Genomic DNA, 18,700 nt, shown 5'->3' on the forward strand with positions numbered 1-18,700 from the left:
AGAAAAGATATATACAGGGTGATTCATAATTATGGTGAAATATTTCAGTACGTGATAGTAGAGGTAAAAATAAGAAAAAAAGTTCATATAAACATATATCCATAAACGCTTCATTAGCGAGCTATACAGGGTGGAAGATTTAGCCCGGAATTCAGCTCCTCTGGTGAAATATACCGATGCTGAATTGTTTGGGGACTAGTTTTTGAAAAACTTATGCTAGATTCATATGGAAAAATATCTGAAAAATTGAATAAAACTAGTCTGGAAGCTGTAGTGTGAGTAGTTTTTGAGAAAAAAGTTGAAATATGCAGAAAATCTAAGTAGAAAAACATAGACTTCTACGTTTGATGCCCAATAACTTTCTTTAATGACCAGTAAACAAATAATTTTTCGCAATAAAAATTGTAGGGAATTCAATTCTGAAAAGAATTATGTAAGCTGTGTAAACTAAATTCAAATAAAAGTTGAATAAAATGTATTCTTATGTAGTACATTACACCACAAAAATTTGCTGTTTTATGAGGAGAGAACTAATAACTCATAGGTTGTAGCTGATTGCAAATAAAACATGGATTTTAATAACAGCTGTTCCAAAACAGCTGATTTATTATGTTTTAAATGAGAAAATATTTAAAAGCAATTATCAGCTGAAAATTATTTTCAGGAATATTTTAGCTCACTGTTGAACAGAAAAAAACAAACTGTAAGTTAGGCCTACTGTAACCGCGCTGTGTTTTTTGTTTAATCTATTAATCAGTTATTAGTAACCATTCCACTTTGCTTTTGTGTTAAGTGTTAACTTTTGAAAAAGGCAGGTAATCTTAGACATTATTCATACTCCGAATTAGCTGACATGCATTAAATGTATGGAATGGGACACAACTGTAATAGTACTGAAGCAAGACGTTTGTATCAAGAGAACTTTCCTAACCAAGTATGTCCAAGTTCAAGGTTTTTTGCCACTATTCATCAACGTCTGTCTGAAACAGATCCTTTAATATCCAAAGAGCACATTTATGCAGGCAGACCCCGATCTACTATGACTGTTGAGTTAGAAGAACAAGTTCTTAATGAAATTTATGAACAACCAGAGAAGAGCACGAGAGAATTGTCAGAGCAGTTTAATGTGAATCAATCCATTATTTGAAGGATACTAAAATAGCAACAATTACATCCATACCACCTCCAGAAAGTTCATACTCTATTGCCACGAGACTGTATTCCCTGTGCTGGTATTTGCCTATTGTTTTTAGTAAAACTTGTTTACCCAAACTTTTTAACAACCGTTTTATTTACTGACGAGGCACACTCTACAAGAACAGCTATCGTTAACGTCCACAACCAACATATTTGGGCAGCTGAGATTCCTCATGCCATCAATCCTAATCTTCCACAACATCAGTTTTCAGTAAACATTTGGGCAGGAATCATAGGAGATCATCTACTTCTGTTTGAGCTTCCTCCCAGGCTTAATGGCATAATCAACTAGTCTTTTGGTATAAGTTTAATGTCATCTAGATATGCTACTTTCATATAAAAAAAACTTTTCATAAAAAACCGAATATTTTATTTGCAATCAGCTACAACTTATGAGTTATCAGTTCTCTCCTCATAAAACAGCAAATTTTTGTGGTGTAATGTACTACATAGGAATACATTTTATTCAACTTTTATTTAAATTTAGTTAACACAGCTTACATAATTCTTTTCAGAATTAAATTCTCTACAATTTTTAGTGCGAAAAATTATTTGTTTACTGGTCATTAAAGAAAGTTATTGAGCATCAAACATAGAAGTCTGTGTTTTTCTACTTAGATTTTTTGCATATTTAAACTTTTTTCTCAAAAACTACTCACACTACAGCTTCCAGACTAGTTTTATTCAATTTTTCTGATATTTTCCCATATGAATCCAGCATAAATTTTTCAAAAACTAGTCCCCAAACAATTCAGCATGGGTGTATTTCACCAGAGGAACTGAATTCCGGGCGAAATCCTTTACCCTGTATAGCTCGCTAATGAAGCGTTTATGGATATATGTTTATATGAACTTTTTTTCTTATTTTTACCTCTACTATCACGTATTAAAATATTTTACCATAATTATGAATCACCCTGTATATAAAAAAAAAACAAAAAACAGCTTGAGTGAGGTCGACGTTATAATGGCAGTGTTTGATTAGCAATGGTATTGCTAGCCTTGTCTATCATCCAACAAAGCGGATAGCGCTATCTCTTTCTCGCTTTGCTCTTTTAACAATGTAGAAATATAATAAATTATCAAAATATTTCATCTTAATCATTAAAATTCATTATGAAATTATTGAAAAATATAATTTCTGGCTTAATAACATATAATTGATAATTTTAAACGAGAATGAACAGTTAATATTACATCAATAAACCTGTATCAGCTACCGTCTATAGAAGGCATAGACAAGACAGAGGATCGGCAACGTTGTTCTCTTATCTTTATCCACTGCCATTATAACGTGGACCTCACTATAGAACGAAAATATTAGAACCACTATAACAAACAATTTTCAAACCCTAAAGATGTTCCCTAAAACATTAAAAACTAATTTTATTAGTACGGTATAAAAATAACAGTTACCAGATCTACTAATGAAAAATACACTAAAAAACTACTAAAACAAAAAATAATGGAACCTCAGAATAACAAAATTTTGACCCCTCAAACTTTTAACATTAATTTCATCGGTACAGTATACAAATATCACTAACCAAATCTGCTAAGAAAAAGGAAAAGCTAGAAGAAGAGAAGATACCAAAAACAGCTAGAATAAAATTGATAGAACCACAGTCATAAAAAACTTACAAACCCTAAAAATTTTTCCCACAACTTTTAATACTAATTTTATCAGTACGGCATAAAAATAACAGTAACCAGATATATTGATGAAAAATACACTAAAAAACTGCTAGAACAAAAAATAATGAACCACAGAACAAAAACATTTTGACCCCTCAAACTTTTAACACTAATTTTATCGGTACAGTATACAAATATCACTAACCAAATCTGCTAAGAAAAAGGAAAAGCTAGAAGAAGAGAAGATACCAAAAAATAGCTAGAATAAAATTGATAGAACCACAACAACAAAAAACTTACAAACCCAAAAAATTTTTCCCACAACTTTTAGTACTAATTTTATCAGTACGGCATAAAAATAACAGTAACCAGATATATTGATGAAAAATACACTAAAAAACTGCTATAGTGAGGTCCACGTTATAATGACAGTATTTGATCAACTTTGGTCTTACTATCCTTGTCTATCATTCAACAAAGCCGGGAGTAATATCCTTCTCTAGGTCCACAAGATGCCAATTATTTTTTTGACGGTTTGGAAATATAATTAATTAATGCAGAGAATCGGCATCGCTATTCTTTTATCTTTATCCACTGCCATTATAACGTGGTCCTCACTATAGAACAAAAAATAACAGAACCGCAGAACAATAAAATTTTGACCTCTCAAACTTTTAACACTAATTTTATCAGTACGGTATAAAAATAACACTAACCAAATCTACTAAGGAAAAGAAGAAGAGGAGATACCAAAAATGCAGCTAAACAAAAATAATAGAAGCACTGTAACAAAAAATGTCAAAACCAAAAAATGTTCAGCACTTTCCTACAAAAAGTTTTCGACCTAAATTTTCGACTAATTTTATCAGTACGGTATAAAAATAACACTAACCAAATCTACTAAGGAAAAGAAGAAGATACCAAAAAAGCAGCTAAACAAAAATAATAGAAGCACTGTAACAAAAAATGTCAAAACCTAAAAATGTTCAGCACTTTTCTACAAAAAGTTTTCGAATCCTAAAAATTTCAGCACTTTTTTAAAGTTTCTCGGTACGTTGTCTACCATTCTAAACACACTCTAACACTAAATAAAACCGATTTGCGTTCGATCTAATACTGCATGTAACAGGTCAAATGCCTTCTTGGCGGTAGCTGATACAGGTTTATTAATGTAATATTAATTGTTCATTCTCATCTAAAATTATCAATTATATCTTATTAAGCAGGGAATTATATTTTTCAATAATTTCATAATGAATTTTCATGTTAAGATGAAATATTTTGAAATAATTATTTTCCTACATTGTTATTGATTCTATTAATTTATTCTACATTGTTGAGAGATGATCTGGCAACAGAGCAGAGCGAGAAAGAGATAGCATTATCCACTTTGTTGAATGATAATCAAGGATAGCAATACCATTGCCAATCAAACACTGCCATTATAATGTGGACCTCACTATAGAACGAAAATATTAGAACTACTATAACAAACAATTTTCAAACCCTAAAAATGTTCCCTAAAACATTCAAAACTAATTTTATCAGTACGGTATAAAAATCACAGTAACCAGATCTACTGATGAAAAATATACTAAAAAAACTGCAAGAACAAAAAGTAATGGAACCTTAGAACAACAAAATGTTGACCCCTCAAACTCTAAACACTAATTTTATCGGTACAGTATACAAATAACACTAACCAAATCTACTGAGGAAAAGAAGAAACAGTATACAAATATCACTAACCAAATCTGCTAAGAAAAAGGAAAAGCTAGAAGAAGAGAAGATACCAAAAACAGCTACAACAAAAACAATAGGACCACAATAACAAAAAAGTTACAAACCCTAAAAATTTTTCCCACAACTTTTAATACTAATTTTATAAGTACGGCATAAAAATAACAGTAACCAGATATATTAATACACTAAAAAACTGCTAGAACAAAAAATAATAGAACCGCAGAACAATAAAATTTTCACCCCTCAAACTTTTAACACTAATTTTATCAGTACGGTATAAAAATAACACTAACCAAATCTACTGAGGAAAAGAAGAAGAGAAGATACCAAAAAAAGCAGCTTAACAAAAATAATGGAAACAAAAAATGTCAGAACGTAAAAATGTTCAGCACTTTTTTACAAAAAGTTTTCGAATCCTAAAAATGTTAGCACTTTTTTAAAGTTTCTCGGTACGGTGTCTACTATTCTAAACACACTCTAACACTGAATAAACCAATTTGCGTTGGATCTAATAATGTAATAGCTCTGGTCTAACAGTTAGAAGTTGGGTTAGAACAAGTAGGACATGACCAAATTTTGACCCTCAAACTTTTAACACTAATTCTATCAGTACAGTATAAAAATACAACTAACCAAATCTACTGAGGAAAAGAAGAAGAGAAGATACCAAAAAAGCAGCTAAACAAAGATAATAGAAACACTGTAACAAAAAATGTCAGAACGTAAAAATGTTCAGCACTTTTTTACAAAAAGTTTTCGAATCCTAAAAATGTTAGCACTTTTTTAAAGTTTCTCGGTACGGTGTCTACTATTCTAAACACACTCTAACACTGAATAAACCAATTTGCGTTGGATCTAATAATGTAATAGCTCTGGTCTAACAGTTAGAAGTTGGGTTAGAACAAGTGGGACATGACCAAATTTTGACCCTCAAACTTTTAACACTAATTCTATCAGTACAGTATAAAAATACAACTAACCAAATCTACTGAGGAAAAGAAGAAGAGAAGATACCAAAAAAGCAGCTAAACAAAGATAATAGAAACACTGTAACAAAAAATGTCAGAACGTAAAAATGTTCAGCACTTTTTTACAAAAAATTCTCGACCCTAAAAATTTCAGCACTTTTTTAAATTTTCTCGGTACGGTGTCTACTATTCTAAACACACTCTAACACTAAATAAACCGTTTTGCGTTGGATCTAATAATGCATGTAACAGGTCTGGTCTAACAGTTAGAACAAGTGGGACATGACCGAATGACTAGCAAAACAGTTGTGATTGGTTTGAGGAAATGTTTTTTAATTTAAGTGACAAGCCGAGTGCTGCCTATTGCTAGTCTACCTCCCACAGTACACAGACCAGCTGATAAGAAAAACGTCCGTGACTGTATTACGTGAATGTACATGACTTTTCTTCATTTTCTTCATTGTGATTTTCTTCCTCTCCTCCTTCTTTGCTCGTCTTCTTCTTCTTCTTCTTCTTTCTTCTATTTTCACATAATCTTTCTTATTTTCCTTTTTCTTTTTGTTTTTCTTGTTGTTCATCTTATTTTTCTTCTACTTTCTTCTTTCTTCTTCTTCTTCTTCTTCTCTCTTCTCCTTCTTCTTCTTCTTTGTTCTTCTTCCACTCACTCCTTCTTCCTCCTTCTTCTCCACCTCTTTTCGTTTCTTCTTATTATTTTTCCTCTCTCCCCTCCTTTTTCTCTTTAATCTTCATCTTATTCTTCTTCACCTCCTTCTCCTAATATTCTTTCCGAAGAATGGACATTGATATGTCCAAAGCTCCGCCAATTTATGTACATGCATAACAATATAATTATCTATAGTTATTATATCACAAATTGCTTTTTCATATCATATACAGTTCAATAATTTGTAATCACAATTTTACTTCACCAAATATGTAAGGGTGGGAAAATGAACAACAAGAAAAGATCGTACAGGTTTTTGATATTTTAAACAAATCAATAAATTATTTATCACAAAAATTATAATTATATTTAGAAATTACGAAATAATAATAACCAGATGAATATTTCAGGTGCTACTCGCTTTGCTGATCTGTGGTCGTTCAGTTTATGATTATAATAACAATAAAAAAACTAAAATTACCATTTAGAATTATGGATCTTACTATACCTTAACAAAATCCTTTGGCCTGTTCTTCAAAGGTCCAGTTAAAACACTCCCGAATTTCAAATAAAAAAAATATAAAAGAAAAACTCTTCCAGTTGACGAATCAAAAACACCAGCTTTCCCTACAAGATTCAAATCCTGAAAAATACAATTATGTAGGTTTAAACTGCCCGAACTGCGACAGCCTATAATTGAATTCTCAAGACCTGCCTTCACGAAACGTGATAAAACACACGTTTCATCTTTGTACATTGGAGATCTTCTCGCTTTATCCATTATATTTAATAATTAAATCCGCGACCAGATTTCCAATTCACAAAATAATATTTAAAAAATTGAATAGGTTCTGATGTCATGTATGACAAATTATTATCTTAGTCTATATTATGTAAATTCATCTATAATGTTGCTGTATTGTAAGCTATTGTATATAAGTGTATAAGCCAGTATATATTGTAATCTACATAAATAAAGTACTCAATCAATCAATCAATCTTTTCGTTTCTTCTTATTATTTTTCTTCTCTTCCCTTCTTATTCTCTTTTATCTTCTTCTTATTCTTATTCTCCTCCTCCTCATTCTTCTTCTTCTTCTTCTTCTTCTTCTTCTTCTTCTTCTTCTTCTTCTTCTTCTTCTTCTTCTTCTTCTCCTTCTTCTTCTTCTTCTTCTTCTCATTCTACTTCTTTTTTTCTTTTCCTTCTCCTCCTTCTCCTTCTTCTTTGTTCTTCTTCCACTCACTCCTTCTCCTCTTTTCGTTTCTTCTCATCATTTTCTCATCATTTGTAATTCTGGTTCAAGCCCTGCTCGGCAAGGGTCCAATTGAAACGTTGAAAAATCTGGTGTGGCGCACTCACACTACTTTCCTTGATCACCTGACGCTAGTGTACTCGCGCATCTCAAGTCTACTATTCAAAGTTATAAGACAGCTGGTGATAGGTCAATAATGCTGGAAACACACGAGGTCTGCTATCTCTTCATAGTGAATGATTTAATAGAACCAACAGTTGCCAACAGTTTGCAATTTAATAATCACATTTTTTCGGATTTCAAGCTTATTTTCAATTCTAGGTGAAAATGTTACAGGACATTAATTGCAGAGATTTCCATGCTCAATCTTTTCCACTTAAATTTTTTCGTTTAAATTGTATATGAAGGCTGATAATTGAGAATCTAAAATCAAACGTTGCATAGATGGGGCAAAGCTCCTGAAATTTTTACAGATATAGGACTTGTTGCAGTTGATAGAGCTTATCAATGACTATTCCAGGTATAAATTTGATCAAAATCGTTGGAGCCATTTTCGAGAAAATCGCAAAAAACCCTGTTTTTGACAACATTTTCGCCATTTTAGCCGCCATCTTGGATTGCATTTGATCGAAATTGTTCGTGTCAGATCCTTATATTGTAATTTTCAAGTCATTCCGTTAACTGGGAGATGAGATATCGTGTACACAGACGCACATACACTACACACACACACACACACACACACACACACACACACACCACCACACACACACACACACACACACACACACACACACACACCACACACACACACACACACACACACACACACACACACACACACACACACACACACACCACACACACACACACACACACACACACACACACACACACACACACACACACACACACATACATACAGACCAATACCCAAAAACCACTTTTTCGGACTCAGGAGACCTTGAAACGTATAGAAATTTAGAAATTGGGGTACCTTAATTTTTTTCGGAAATCAATACTTTCCTTAAGTATGGTAATAAGGCAAGGAAAGTAAAAACTGAAAACTTGACGTGCTAAAATCTTGTAGAATTCGGTGAATTGAGAATCTATATGCAAAATTTCAAGTAAATCAGTTGAGTAGTTGAGACGTGATGATGCGTCATTCGTGAATTTCCCATCCCTACGTCTATAAGCCAGTTCTTTCCTTTATTATATTATAGATTGTATTTATAGATTTAATTATAATCAAAATTATATATTTCCATTGCAGAGAAAGGTGAAAAGGAAGGCGACAATTGAAGAAGGAGGAAGAGAATGAAGTAGAAAAGGAGGTAAAAATAGGACCAAGTAGAGAAGGGGGAGCAGGAAGTGGATAAGAAAGGAGGAGGATGATGAGGAGGGGGAGAAGACAGTAGTGTAGATTTGAGAGTTCTGCACAAGACCAATAGGAGACGAGGGGCGTGGCCTAAACCCCCCCTCCCCCCCTCCACCCCCCAGCCCTAGTGTCGGCCATTTTGGCCACGCCCCCAACCAATAGGAAGCGAGGGGGCGTGTCCAAAATGACAGATTTCCCCCCCACCACCCCCCAGCCCTAGTGTCGGCCATTTTGTCCCCCACCAAAGCCCCTCCCCCAACCAATAGGAAGTTAGGAGGTGTGTCCAAAATGGCAGATTTCCCCCACCATCAGCAAAATGGCGGCCTCCCACCAATAGGAAGGCACCCCCACCTGTTCCCCTTCTTTGTTGACCAGCAGGTGCACACGCCCCACCAATAGGAAGACACACACGGCCATTTTGTTCCCCTTCCTTGTTGACCAGCAGGTGCACCTGTCATGCCCACCACCAATAGGAAGGCTTGTTCCCCTTCTTTGTTGACCAGCAGGTGCACACACCCCACCAATAGGAAGGCACACACGGTCATTTTGTTCCCCTTCTTAGTTGAGCAGGTGCACATGCCCACCACCAATAGGAAGGCTTGTTCCCCTTCTTTGTTGACCAGCAGGTGCACACGCCCCACCAATAGGAAGGCACACACGGCCATTTTGTTCCCCTTCTTAGTTGAGCAGGTGCACATGCCCACCACCAATAGGAAGGCTTGTTCCCCTTCTTTGTTGAGCAGGTGCACACCAATAGGAAGGCAGACAGGTGCACCAATAGGACGACCATTTTGTCCCCCTTCTTTGTTGAGCACAACCTGCTTGGGCCAGCAGCAGCAGGCTTGCCAACCAGATATCTCAGATCTTTAAAATCTTTAAAATCTTTAAAATCTTTAAAATCTCAGATATCTCAGATATCTCAGATTTCAACTGGGCAAAACTCACAACTACTACTACTACTAAAGCTTGCTTTTTTTTCTTTTATTTAAATCACTACTAATACTACTACTAGTCATCTACTTCCCAGTCATATTTCTTTCTTTTTGTATTATTTGCTGCTGCTGGTCTCCTTCCACTGAACATTCTTTTCAGAAACAACTCTTGTACCTGATCAGAATCCAAATTATGCTGTCTAGCTTCACTCATGTCAAAGATGAACCTCTTTTTGACATATTGTGCAATCAAATAGTATGAAAAGTTGAACAACTGTTCATTTAAATAATTCTGAAAATCGTCACCCTTCATAATCATCTGCATAATGTCAACTTTTAATTTGTCACCTAGTGCTAAATGTTTACCATCAAGTTGCTTATGCATGTCTACAAACATGTCATTAATTGCAGTTTGTATTTCGAGTACCTTCTGATTAAACTCTTGCTTCTTAATATAGTTATTTTCAGTTTGTGTGAGTAAACTCTCATTTAAATCTGTCAATTTCCTATCTAGCAAGTCTGTATCAACATGTTTCAAACTATTGTTCTCACTTTGTTGTTCACAAAATGATTTCAATTCATCTGATTTTTGATCAAACAACGACCTACTAACATACTTTAGCTCAATTTCATCACTAATTGATTTTGATAGGGTTTTCAATTGTAAATCAAAATTCTGTTTTTGCTGTGCTATTTCCTTCAATATATCAGACATTGTATGTAATTTACTTTCAAACACTTTCTTTGTAATTAAATCAGCCTGAGTTTTTGGAATATATTAGTTGAAATTGCAAGTAATTTGCTGTCTAGATATTTTCTATTTACTAATGATGATGATGATGAATCAGACTGCAGTTTATTGAATATATTTGTTGAAATTTCCTGCAATTTACTGTCCAAGTATTGTCTGTTAACCAACAATGGATCTGACTGTAATTTAGTAAATAAATTTGATGATATTTCAAGTAGTTTACTGTCTAAATATTCTCTACTTGCTGCCACTAACGATGTTGATTCACAACCACTGTTTACTGCTGCTGCTGCTACTGCTGCTGCTGTATGATTACTATTAAACACATGATGTGTTCGACCAAAGCGATCTATTGTACTACTACTCACAGTACTACTTGCCATCTCTGTCAAGTGTTAAACACATACTAACTTCTACCACCACCACCACCACCTAATATAATACCACTTTCTTTGAGTTCTTCAATAATTGAAGCCATTTCAACAGTATGTGATCTATTTCCTGCCTGTTGTGATGAAATTAGAATATTTAATCTGTCAATCAGTTCATTTGGATCATCCCAATAGACATATTGTCGACTAGTAGATTCATTTCTTATAAAACCCATACCACTAACAGCAGCATCACCAGCAATGTTCTTCCTCAATCTTTTCTTTGTTTTCCTACTTGCTGATGGGAATAAAGATTGAATAATTTGTGATTTGTAGCCTTTATTTCTTTTAACATATCCACGACGATCTAAATGAGCAGATGTTAGCTGTAGTATATTTCGATATTTTATCAAATCACGTTCGGTGTACATTTTCATGTCAGGCTGTTTTTTAAAGAGAAGTTCACACAAACCAACTGTTAAACGATATCTATTATTATTGTCGATAATTAAATTAGCATTGTCAATAATAATTTCCTTTGTACCCATAAAGTATTCATTATCGATACTGTCATAACATATACCATAAGATATACAATTATTTAGTTTTTCCTTATGAAATTCGCGTATATACTCATCAACGAAATCATTTTGTATTGTTGTCTTATTCAAGATATCACCCACATTAGATCTATTCAATCCTTCCCCCTCATCCTCCATTTTACCTTTTTCCTCCTCCTCCTCCTCCTCCTCCTCCTCCTCCTCCTCCTCCTCCTCCTCCTCCTCCTCCTCCTCTGATTCTTCTTTAAGTCTGCTTCTAGTGTCAGCCATCTGCTGCTGATGTTGTTGTACAAGTGTATCTTTCAATTCTTTTAGTGGATTAACAATTGGTTCTAATGATTTTTGTCTAATTGTATCATTTTCCCTAATCATACTAGTTAACGATTTATGCTTATGAATAATTGATTCACGCAAACCTTTTATCCTGTCAATCACTTTACTAGACTGACGATGACGTTGTCGCCGTGCATGGTCTCGTCGTCGTCTATTTTGTTTGTATTTTTTTCTCTTTGATTTAAATTTATGCATATTGCTAGTAGAGTATAGCTCTTTCATCTACACTGTCTCAACAACAAATGATGAGAATTGACACATGTTAGTTGGTACTACTGCTGCTGCTATACAAGCTTGGATCAATATACTTACCAAGACAATTACGATATTTACCAGCATCAGTTTTACACTCAGTAAAAATTGAAATAAAACTATGATTTCCGCTTTGCCATACATCTGAACATAGTTTTCTAAATGCAACGAATGTCATATCAGATCCAACAAAATCTCTAAACACTAATTTTAAATTATGCATATCCATTTTAAATATAATAAGCATATTCGCATTGTCCCTAATATGATGTTTTGAAATTGCACCATAGCTTTGAATCAAATACACACAATCTATGTTTTTGTGTCTGCCCATTGTGAAAAAGTTACGTATTTGCGGCACACATGTAACATTCAAATCGTCGAATATCAACAGTGAATGATTGTCAACATCATTCGGCTGTGGTATACTTTCAATGTTGTCAGATTTATAATATTTCACACACTTGAGTTTTGAAAAAACAATATCCAATAACTTATACTTTTCCTGATACAATGACTTACTGAACAAGTATAAGTTTTTGAATTTTAATCCATTCTTATCAAATATCAAATTCAGCAGTACATTTGTCTTTCCACAATTTGATGCACCGCAAATTAGAATTCTAGCTGAACTTGGTAAAAATTCACCATGCTTTTTTCTATCTAGACAAGCTTTGTCTGCTTGTTTTGAATCTACAATAAGATTATCAAAGTTAACTATTGCAATTGCCGCTTCTTCTGGCGGTAACGCCGCCGCTGCTGACATAATAACTACTATTTTTATCAACTCTTGCTGCTGCTGCGCGCTTGCTGCTTACACATGCGCATCTGCACAACAACTATACTGGATAGGTTACTGCTGCTACGTACTACAAATGGTTTGTGGATGAAGAAAACATATAGACACAATGATCAGATGTACACACATACAGCTTTTATTAACACAAGATAATATCTGTCGCGCACCAACAAATTTCATCTTCTACTTGCAAAAGGATACAAAAAAATATTGACAGTGTTTCAGCTAATAATTATCATTACAACAAATTTAATCTTCTACTTGCAAAAGAATACAAAAAATATTGACAGTGTTTCAGCTAATAATTATTATTACAACAAATTTAATCTTCTACTTGCAAAAGAATACAAATTTTGACAGTATTTCAACTAATAATTATTACAACAAATCATATATGAAACAATATTATTGATGATAACTGCTAGTGTTTGCACGTAGTTTCTGTACAGTTGGAGTAATAATATCTGACTTATCTACCCAGCTTGGCTTATCAAAACCTAACCATTTAACAAGACATTTATTCTTAGATTTTCGTATTATTCGTTCAACCAAATATGTATTTTGTTCAGACGGTGATAATTTCGTTTTCATCAATTGTTCACTATAGAATCGACCTTGTATGATTTCATTGTTAAGATCGCGTATTACATAGGTTGGCGGTTGTGTAGGATAAACAGCATGAATTATAAACAGTTCTGGCGACCAATTTAATCTAAAACTTTTATCAAAAACCTGACGAAACTTACTTATTCGCACTACGTCACCTAATGCAAACTTTGCACGATAAACTAAACGTGATTGCTTTTTATTCTTCTTCTTCAATTGTAACATGATCAACTGTTTTTCATGACGTCGTGTAACACTGGCCGGTGTCATGCCAATTGAGGAATGAATAGTGTTATTATATTGATTTACAATGTCTGGCAAAATGTTCAACCATTTTTGTGTGCCACTAGCAGTTAGTTGTTTATACAAATTTGTTTTCAATGTTCTATTCAATCTTTCTACAAAAGCTGCCTTAATTTCAGAAAATACACTGTAATGATTAATGTGTAATCTATCGAATAGTTGTTTAACATCTTTATTGTAAAATTCACGACCTAAATCGCTTTGCACATTTTTTATACCTTTATTTAACTGTAATATCCGCGCTAATTTTTGTACAACTTCTTTTCCTGTTTTAGTTTTTAATGGTTCAGCATAAGCATAACGTGAAAAACAATTAATAGCAATTAACACATAACGATAACCATTGTTTGCTTTAGCAAATTCTGGCATCTCTATTAAATCAATTTGAATGAGGTCTTTTATTCCTTTTAGTATATAATTACGTCTGTTAAATTTCCTTCTTGCTGGTCGATGTAATTCTTGTGCAATTTTCTGTTGCAAATCCGTCATCATAAATTGGTTTCGTTTCTTCTACTACTGCACGTGTGCGTGCGTGCGTTTTGCTAGAGTTCAGCTCACCTGCCAACAGCAATCCTTCTTCTTCTTCTTCACACAACACTGACCACTTGTGATAACCACTTTCTCTACACACAACAGCAGCTGCTGCTGCTGATCCCATACTCTCTCTCTCACTGCTTTAACTCTAGCCGCTGCCTCCATCTTCTTCTTCTTCTCTTCTTCTCTCTTCTATTGAATAATGACCCCACGCTTTTGTTTCTATTCCATTTGATTCAATATATCTCTTTGTATCAAATGGTGATAATGCAATTTTTGCACATCTTATCTGATAAATATCATGGGAATAACTACGTAATTGTGAAAAGCATTCGCGTTGTATTGATCTATCTGTCAGACATTTCATATACATATCAAACCTCAGTTTATTATCTATAACCGTTCTTGCTACACCCTTAGCTGTATGTTTACTCATTATTTTAGTAGAACTACTTGCTAAATCCTTACTACTACTACTACTACTACTATTTATGCTGCTTAAAATATATTCAAAACTGTAAAGTTTCGCCCGTAAACCCGAAAAAGCAGTTATTTGAAAATTTGAAAGTTCATCTTTAAATGTACCAGGTACACCACGATTTAATTGGCTATAACAACAATGAGTGGTGGGGTAAGCACTTGTATCAAAATGTTGGAGATTTTGTTTGATAACTGCATAGATATCGTCTGATTTGATATGATATAGCAACGAGTCTGTATCGCTCATGCATAATTTCACACAGCTTGGATCGAACATTTTCAAGAAAATGTTGTAGTGGAAATTGAACATTGTAAATTTACTCAAATCAAGAATAGAAAAACCAGCATAAATTGGACGATCTAATTTTATTTCTGTTTTACACATTTGTACACCAACAATGTCTTTGTCAAACACAATCCATCGTTTACAACTTGGTTTTGCAATCAATCTTTCCAATGATTTCTGACTAGTAATTAGCTTAAAATCTATTCGTTTCCTAGAACTTTCAAGCATCTTGCCGTACAGTGAATTACTCAAAAATTTAAAGAGCTGACATTCAAATGAATTTTTAGCCTCCTTCCTGAGTTGTGCATTCAAATCAATAAACGGTTTAAGCCAGTATGACTGTTGAAAAGCGATTACTCTATGTACAGCAGTCAATTTCATGCCTAAGCTTGAATAAAGTTTCAAATTTCTATAGTGAAGAACATAACGATTACGATTATGAAGGGTTGCTAACAATCTTGTTGATGCACTAGCGCGCGTCCGTCACTTGTGAGGATGACGGCGCCACTTCTCTGTGCACAACATTGTCTTCTGTTTGATATGATGAGAACAGGCTGTGTGGCGGCTGATCTTTTAACGGTGCAAGTGGAAAGTCATTATGTAAATCATGTAAATCAACAGGATACAACAGGTCTGCTTCGATTATATAGCCAATGTCTGCTTCATCATCAATAGTTGTAAAATCGCCTAAAACTGTAATTTCATCTTGTGATAAAAATCTAAAATTTGATTGCGGTAGTTTGTATGCAATCATTGAATGAGCGTATAAGCTTGTACAATCAAGATACAACAAAAAACTAGATTCAATAGCTGGATTATAATTACAACCCATAAATTTATTGTTAGCGACTGCGTGACGGTGGGGAATGACTGACAAGCCGCCGCGTAAACCAGTTTCTATGAGCAGGTTCATATCAGCATTGCTGATTAATTCCAAGTGTACTTTTGACAAAAATAACATTGCATTCAACGAAAAATGCGGTAACGAAACAAAGTGGGAAACGTCAAGCTTGTAAATCGAAAAAAATACATTCCTAAAATTTTGAAAAATATCTGCCAGCAATAAACAATCGGTAAGAAGGTACAGATCATGGTAATCGCCTATCGTTTCAATGTCAAAATCGTGCCATACTTTTTGTGCATGGTTGTAATCGCTTACTTGTAATGCTGTATTATTAAGACTACTGTAAAATGCCTCAATCGGCGGTAGTTGCTGTTCATCAAATTTGTCTGCATCTGTTATATATTCATAGGGGTAGACACCCTTGCGTAATAACAATTGTTGTTGGTTTTTTTCGTTGAATATGCTACACATTACTTTGAAATTTGTTTCAATGTTTTCTTTATCACTTGCAAGATTGGCAACAAGTGTCTGTAGACTTGAGCACAAAAATTGATAGCTATCAAGAAATCTTACCCGATCTACTGTAATTGTGAGGAATTTTTCCGATGAGTTTGCAATACAATGAATTTTTTCCTTTCGTCCTGCTAAAGCCTTTACAATGAAATGACTGTCATATCCGCGAAAATTATGAAAAAAACAGTTTAAGAATGACGGTGCTTTTGCATTTAAATTACAAGACTTGTGCGTTGCACCGAGATACAAGCCAGTCGTATGTGAATGATGTCTGCATTGAATATCGTTGTCTTTAAATTCATTGTTGCACAAAAAACAGTTTCCACTATTGTTAAAATCTAATAATTGTTGTTCATTCAGTTCAATCATTGGCACTTCACGTTGCATATCAAAAGAACAGTTTCGACCTATGGCTATGATTTCATCTAGAAATTTTTCAACAATTCTCTCACCAACACTTGTAGCTCTATAGACGCGTGGACCGTAAAATATTTCACCCAATTCATCTAAAATAATAAATGAGTAACCGCAAGCAAAGTGTTTTTGTGTTTTCCTTGTGAAGCTATTTCTTATATCAGTTCCAAGCAAATCATCATCATGCACATCATCCACATCATTATTTGTTGGTACAATAAAACTTTCAAAATCAGCAAATGCAATGTATTTATTTTTCAAAGTGTACGAATAATTGCTAAACTTCAAAATTTCACCCTGTTTAGGCAGTATTGTTTTTTGTATAGCAAATGTTGAGCACAAATCCATGTACTTGTCTAAATTTGCTTTTCCGTCACAATTTGCTTGTCTATTAGTTGTGAATTTATTGAAACAAAATGGGCAAATAAACACTTGTCCGTTATGTGATGACAAGTGGTGGCTCAGTAGTCGTGACAAACCATTATACCCTTGACGTGTGTTTATCAGAACATAGTGCCATTTTTTCGGTGTTGTATCATTTGACAAGAGTAAAAGATTTATTTTGTGTTCGCGTTGTCTATAAATTGAACAACGGTACGGGAAAAACTTATTGTTACTTGAATCATAGGCAATCACTGTGATTGATATGTTCACATTTTGTAATTCAAATTTTTTAATGTCATGCACTGTGCTAGGAAACTTTATACCGGTCAAATTTAGTGTGTTTTCAAATTGTTTAAGATAATCAACAGTCATACTGCTACGTCTAAAATGAAAATAGCTAAGTACGCTCCATAGAAAACATTTGCTATCGTTTCTGTTCTGTACATTTATAATGGCTTTTTTTGCTTTTATAAAAGCAGGTGTTTCAATATATGTGCTATTTCCGCCAGTTAAAGGATTATAACGAATAATATTTAAATCAAGGGAAATAATTCTAACAACATTCCATCCACTACCGTATCTTATAAATTTGTCAAGTGTCGATTCTATTTTATCTACACCTCTAATGAACTGATCTTGCAACTCATCTAATTGTTCATCAACATTTACTAACACAGACGTAAAGCTATAGAATGATGCATTTGTTGTAGTTTCAATAACTTCCTGTTGATCAACATTTACTTTTTTCAATAAAACAGTTGTTACAAAATACCATTTAATATTTCCGTCAAAATGTTCACTTTCTTCAACAATTAGTTCAATTAGTTTAGGTTTCAAAATTTGCAGTAATGTTTGAACAACATCGATAAATATTTTTCTAAATAAAAGACAATATCGTATTGCGCTCGAATTTATGCTGGTTATTCTTTCAATTGTATAATCCATATTAATTACTTGAAATAGCAGTAGTAGTAGTAATAATAAATTCCTCACCGCTTGAAAGTTGTTGATTGTGGATCAGGTGTTTTCTTTATCACTGCTTTCGTTGGCTTCGTCCTTTGCTGCCAAACACGTGTTGTTGCACAAAATTGCAGGTGCATCCAGTCCCTGCTGCTCACTAGACCAACTACTGGTCAATGGTTTCTGCAACTGCAGCCCCTCCTCAGCTGCTGATGTGAAGATTCGTCGTCCTCTTCCGACACCGTGATACCAACGCCTCTGGTCTAATCGTATCGGTGTTGGGCAAAAAAGTTTTGATGGCGGTGAAGTGCAGTCATCTGTCTCGTCGCCTTCATAGTCCATTATCTCCCCAACCTCCTCCTCCTCCCGTCTGGAAACAACAAACAAATAGAATGAAATGTGTGTATGTATGTGTGTGTGTGTGTGTGTGTGTGTGTGTGTGTGTGTGTGTGTGTGTGGTGTGTGTGTGTGTGTGTGTGTGTGTGTGTGTGTGTAAATGTATACATTTGCAATTATTGTACTGAATGAACAGATAAAATTT

The 18,700-nt window shown here is 34.0% G+C and overlaps 1 protein-coding gene across 4 annotated transcripts in view; it reads right to left on the reverse strand.

Annotated features, from left to right (window-relative positions):
- Positions 1 to 18,470, reverse strand: part of LOC111048994 — a 29,029-nt gene extending 10,559 nt beyond the window's left edge. The window contains exon 1 of one of the 4 annotated variants that reach the window (XR_005571424.1): positions 5,556 to 5,974. Coding sequence is in view for 1 of the 4 variants with exons in the window: in XM_039429045.1 (XP_039284979.1) it covers positions 18,193 to 18,299 (107 nt within the window). In the remaining 3 variants the exon portion in view is untranslated. Of the gene's footprint in view, positions 1 to 5,208; positions 6,037 to 6,715; positions 6,910 to 18,192 lie in introns of those variants that run through there. The other 3 variants (XR_005571423.1, XR_005571425.1, XM_039429045.1) reach the window with 3 other exon arrangements.
- Positions 18,471 to 18,700: the final 230 nt, after the last annotated feature.

Source organism: Nilaparvata lugens, chromosome 5, assembly GCF_014356525.2.
Source record: "Nilaparvata lugens isolate BPH chromosome 5, ASM1435652v1, whole genome shotgun sequence".
In the NCBI taxonomy this organism is placed as follows: Eukaryota; Metazoa; Arthropoda; class Insecta; order Hemiptera; family Delphacidae; genus Nilaparvata; species Nilaparvata lugens.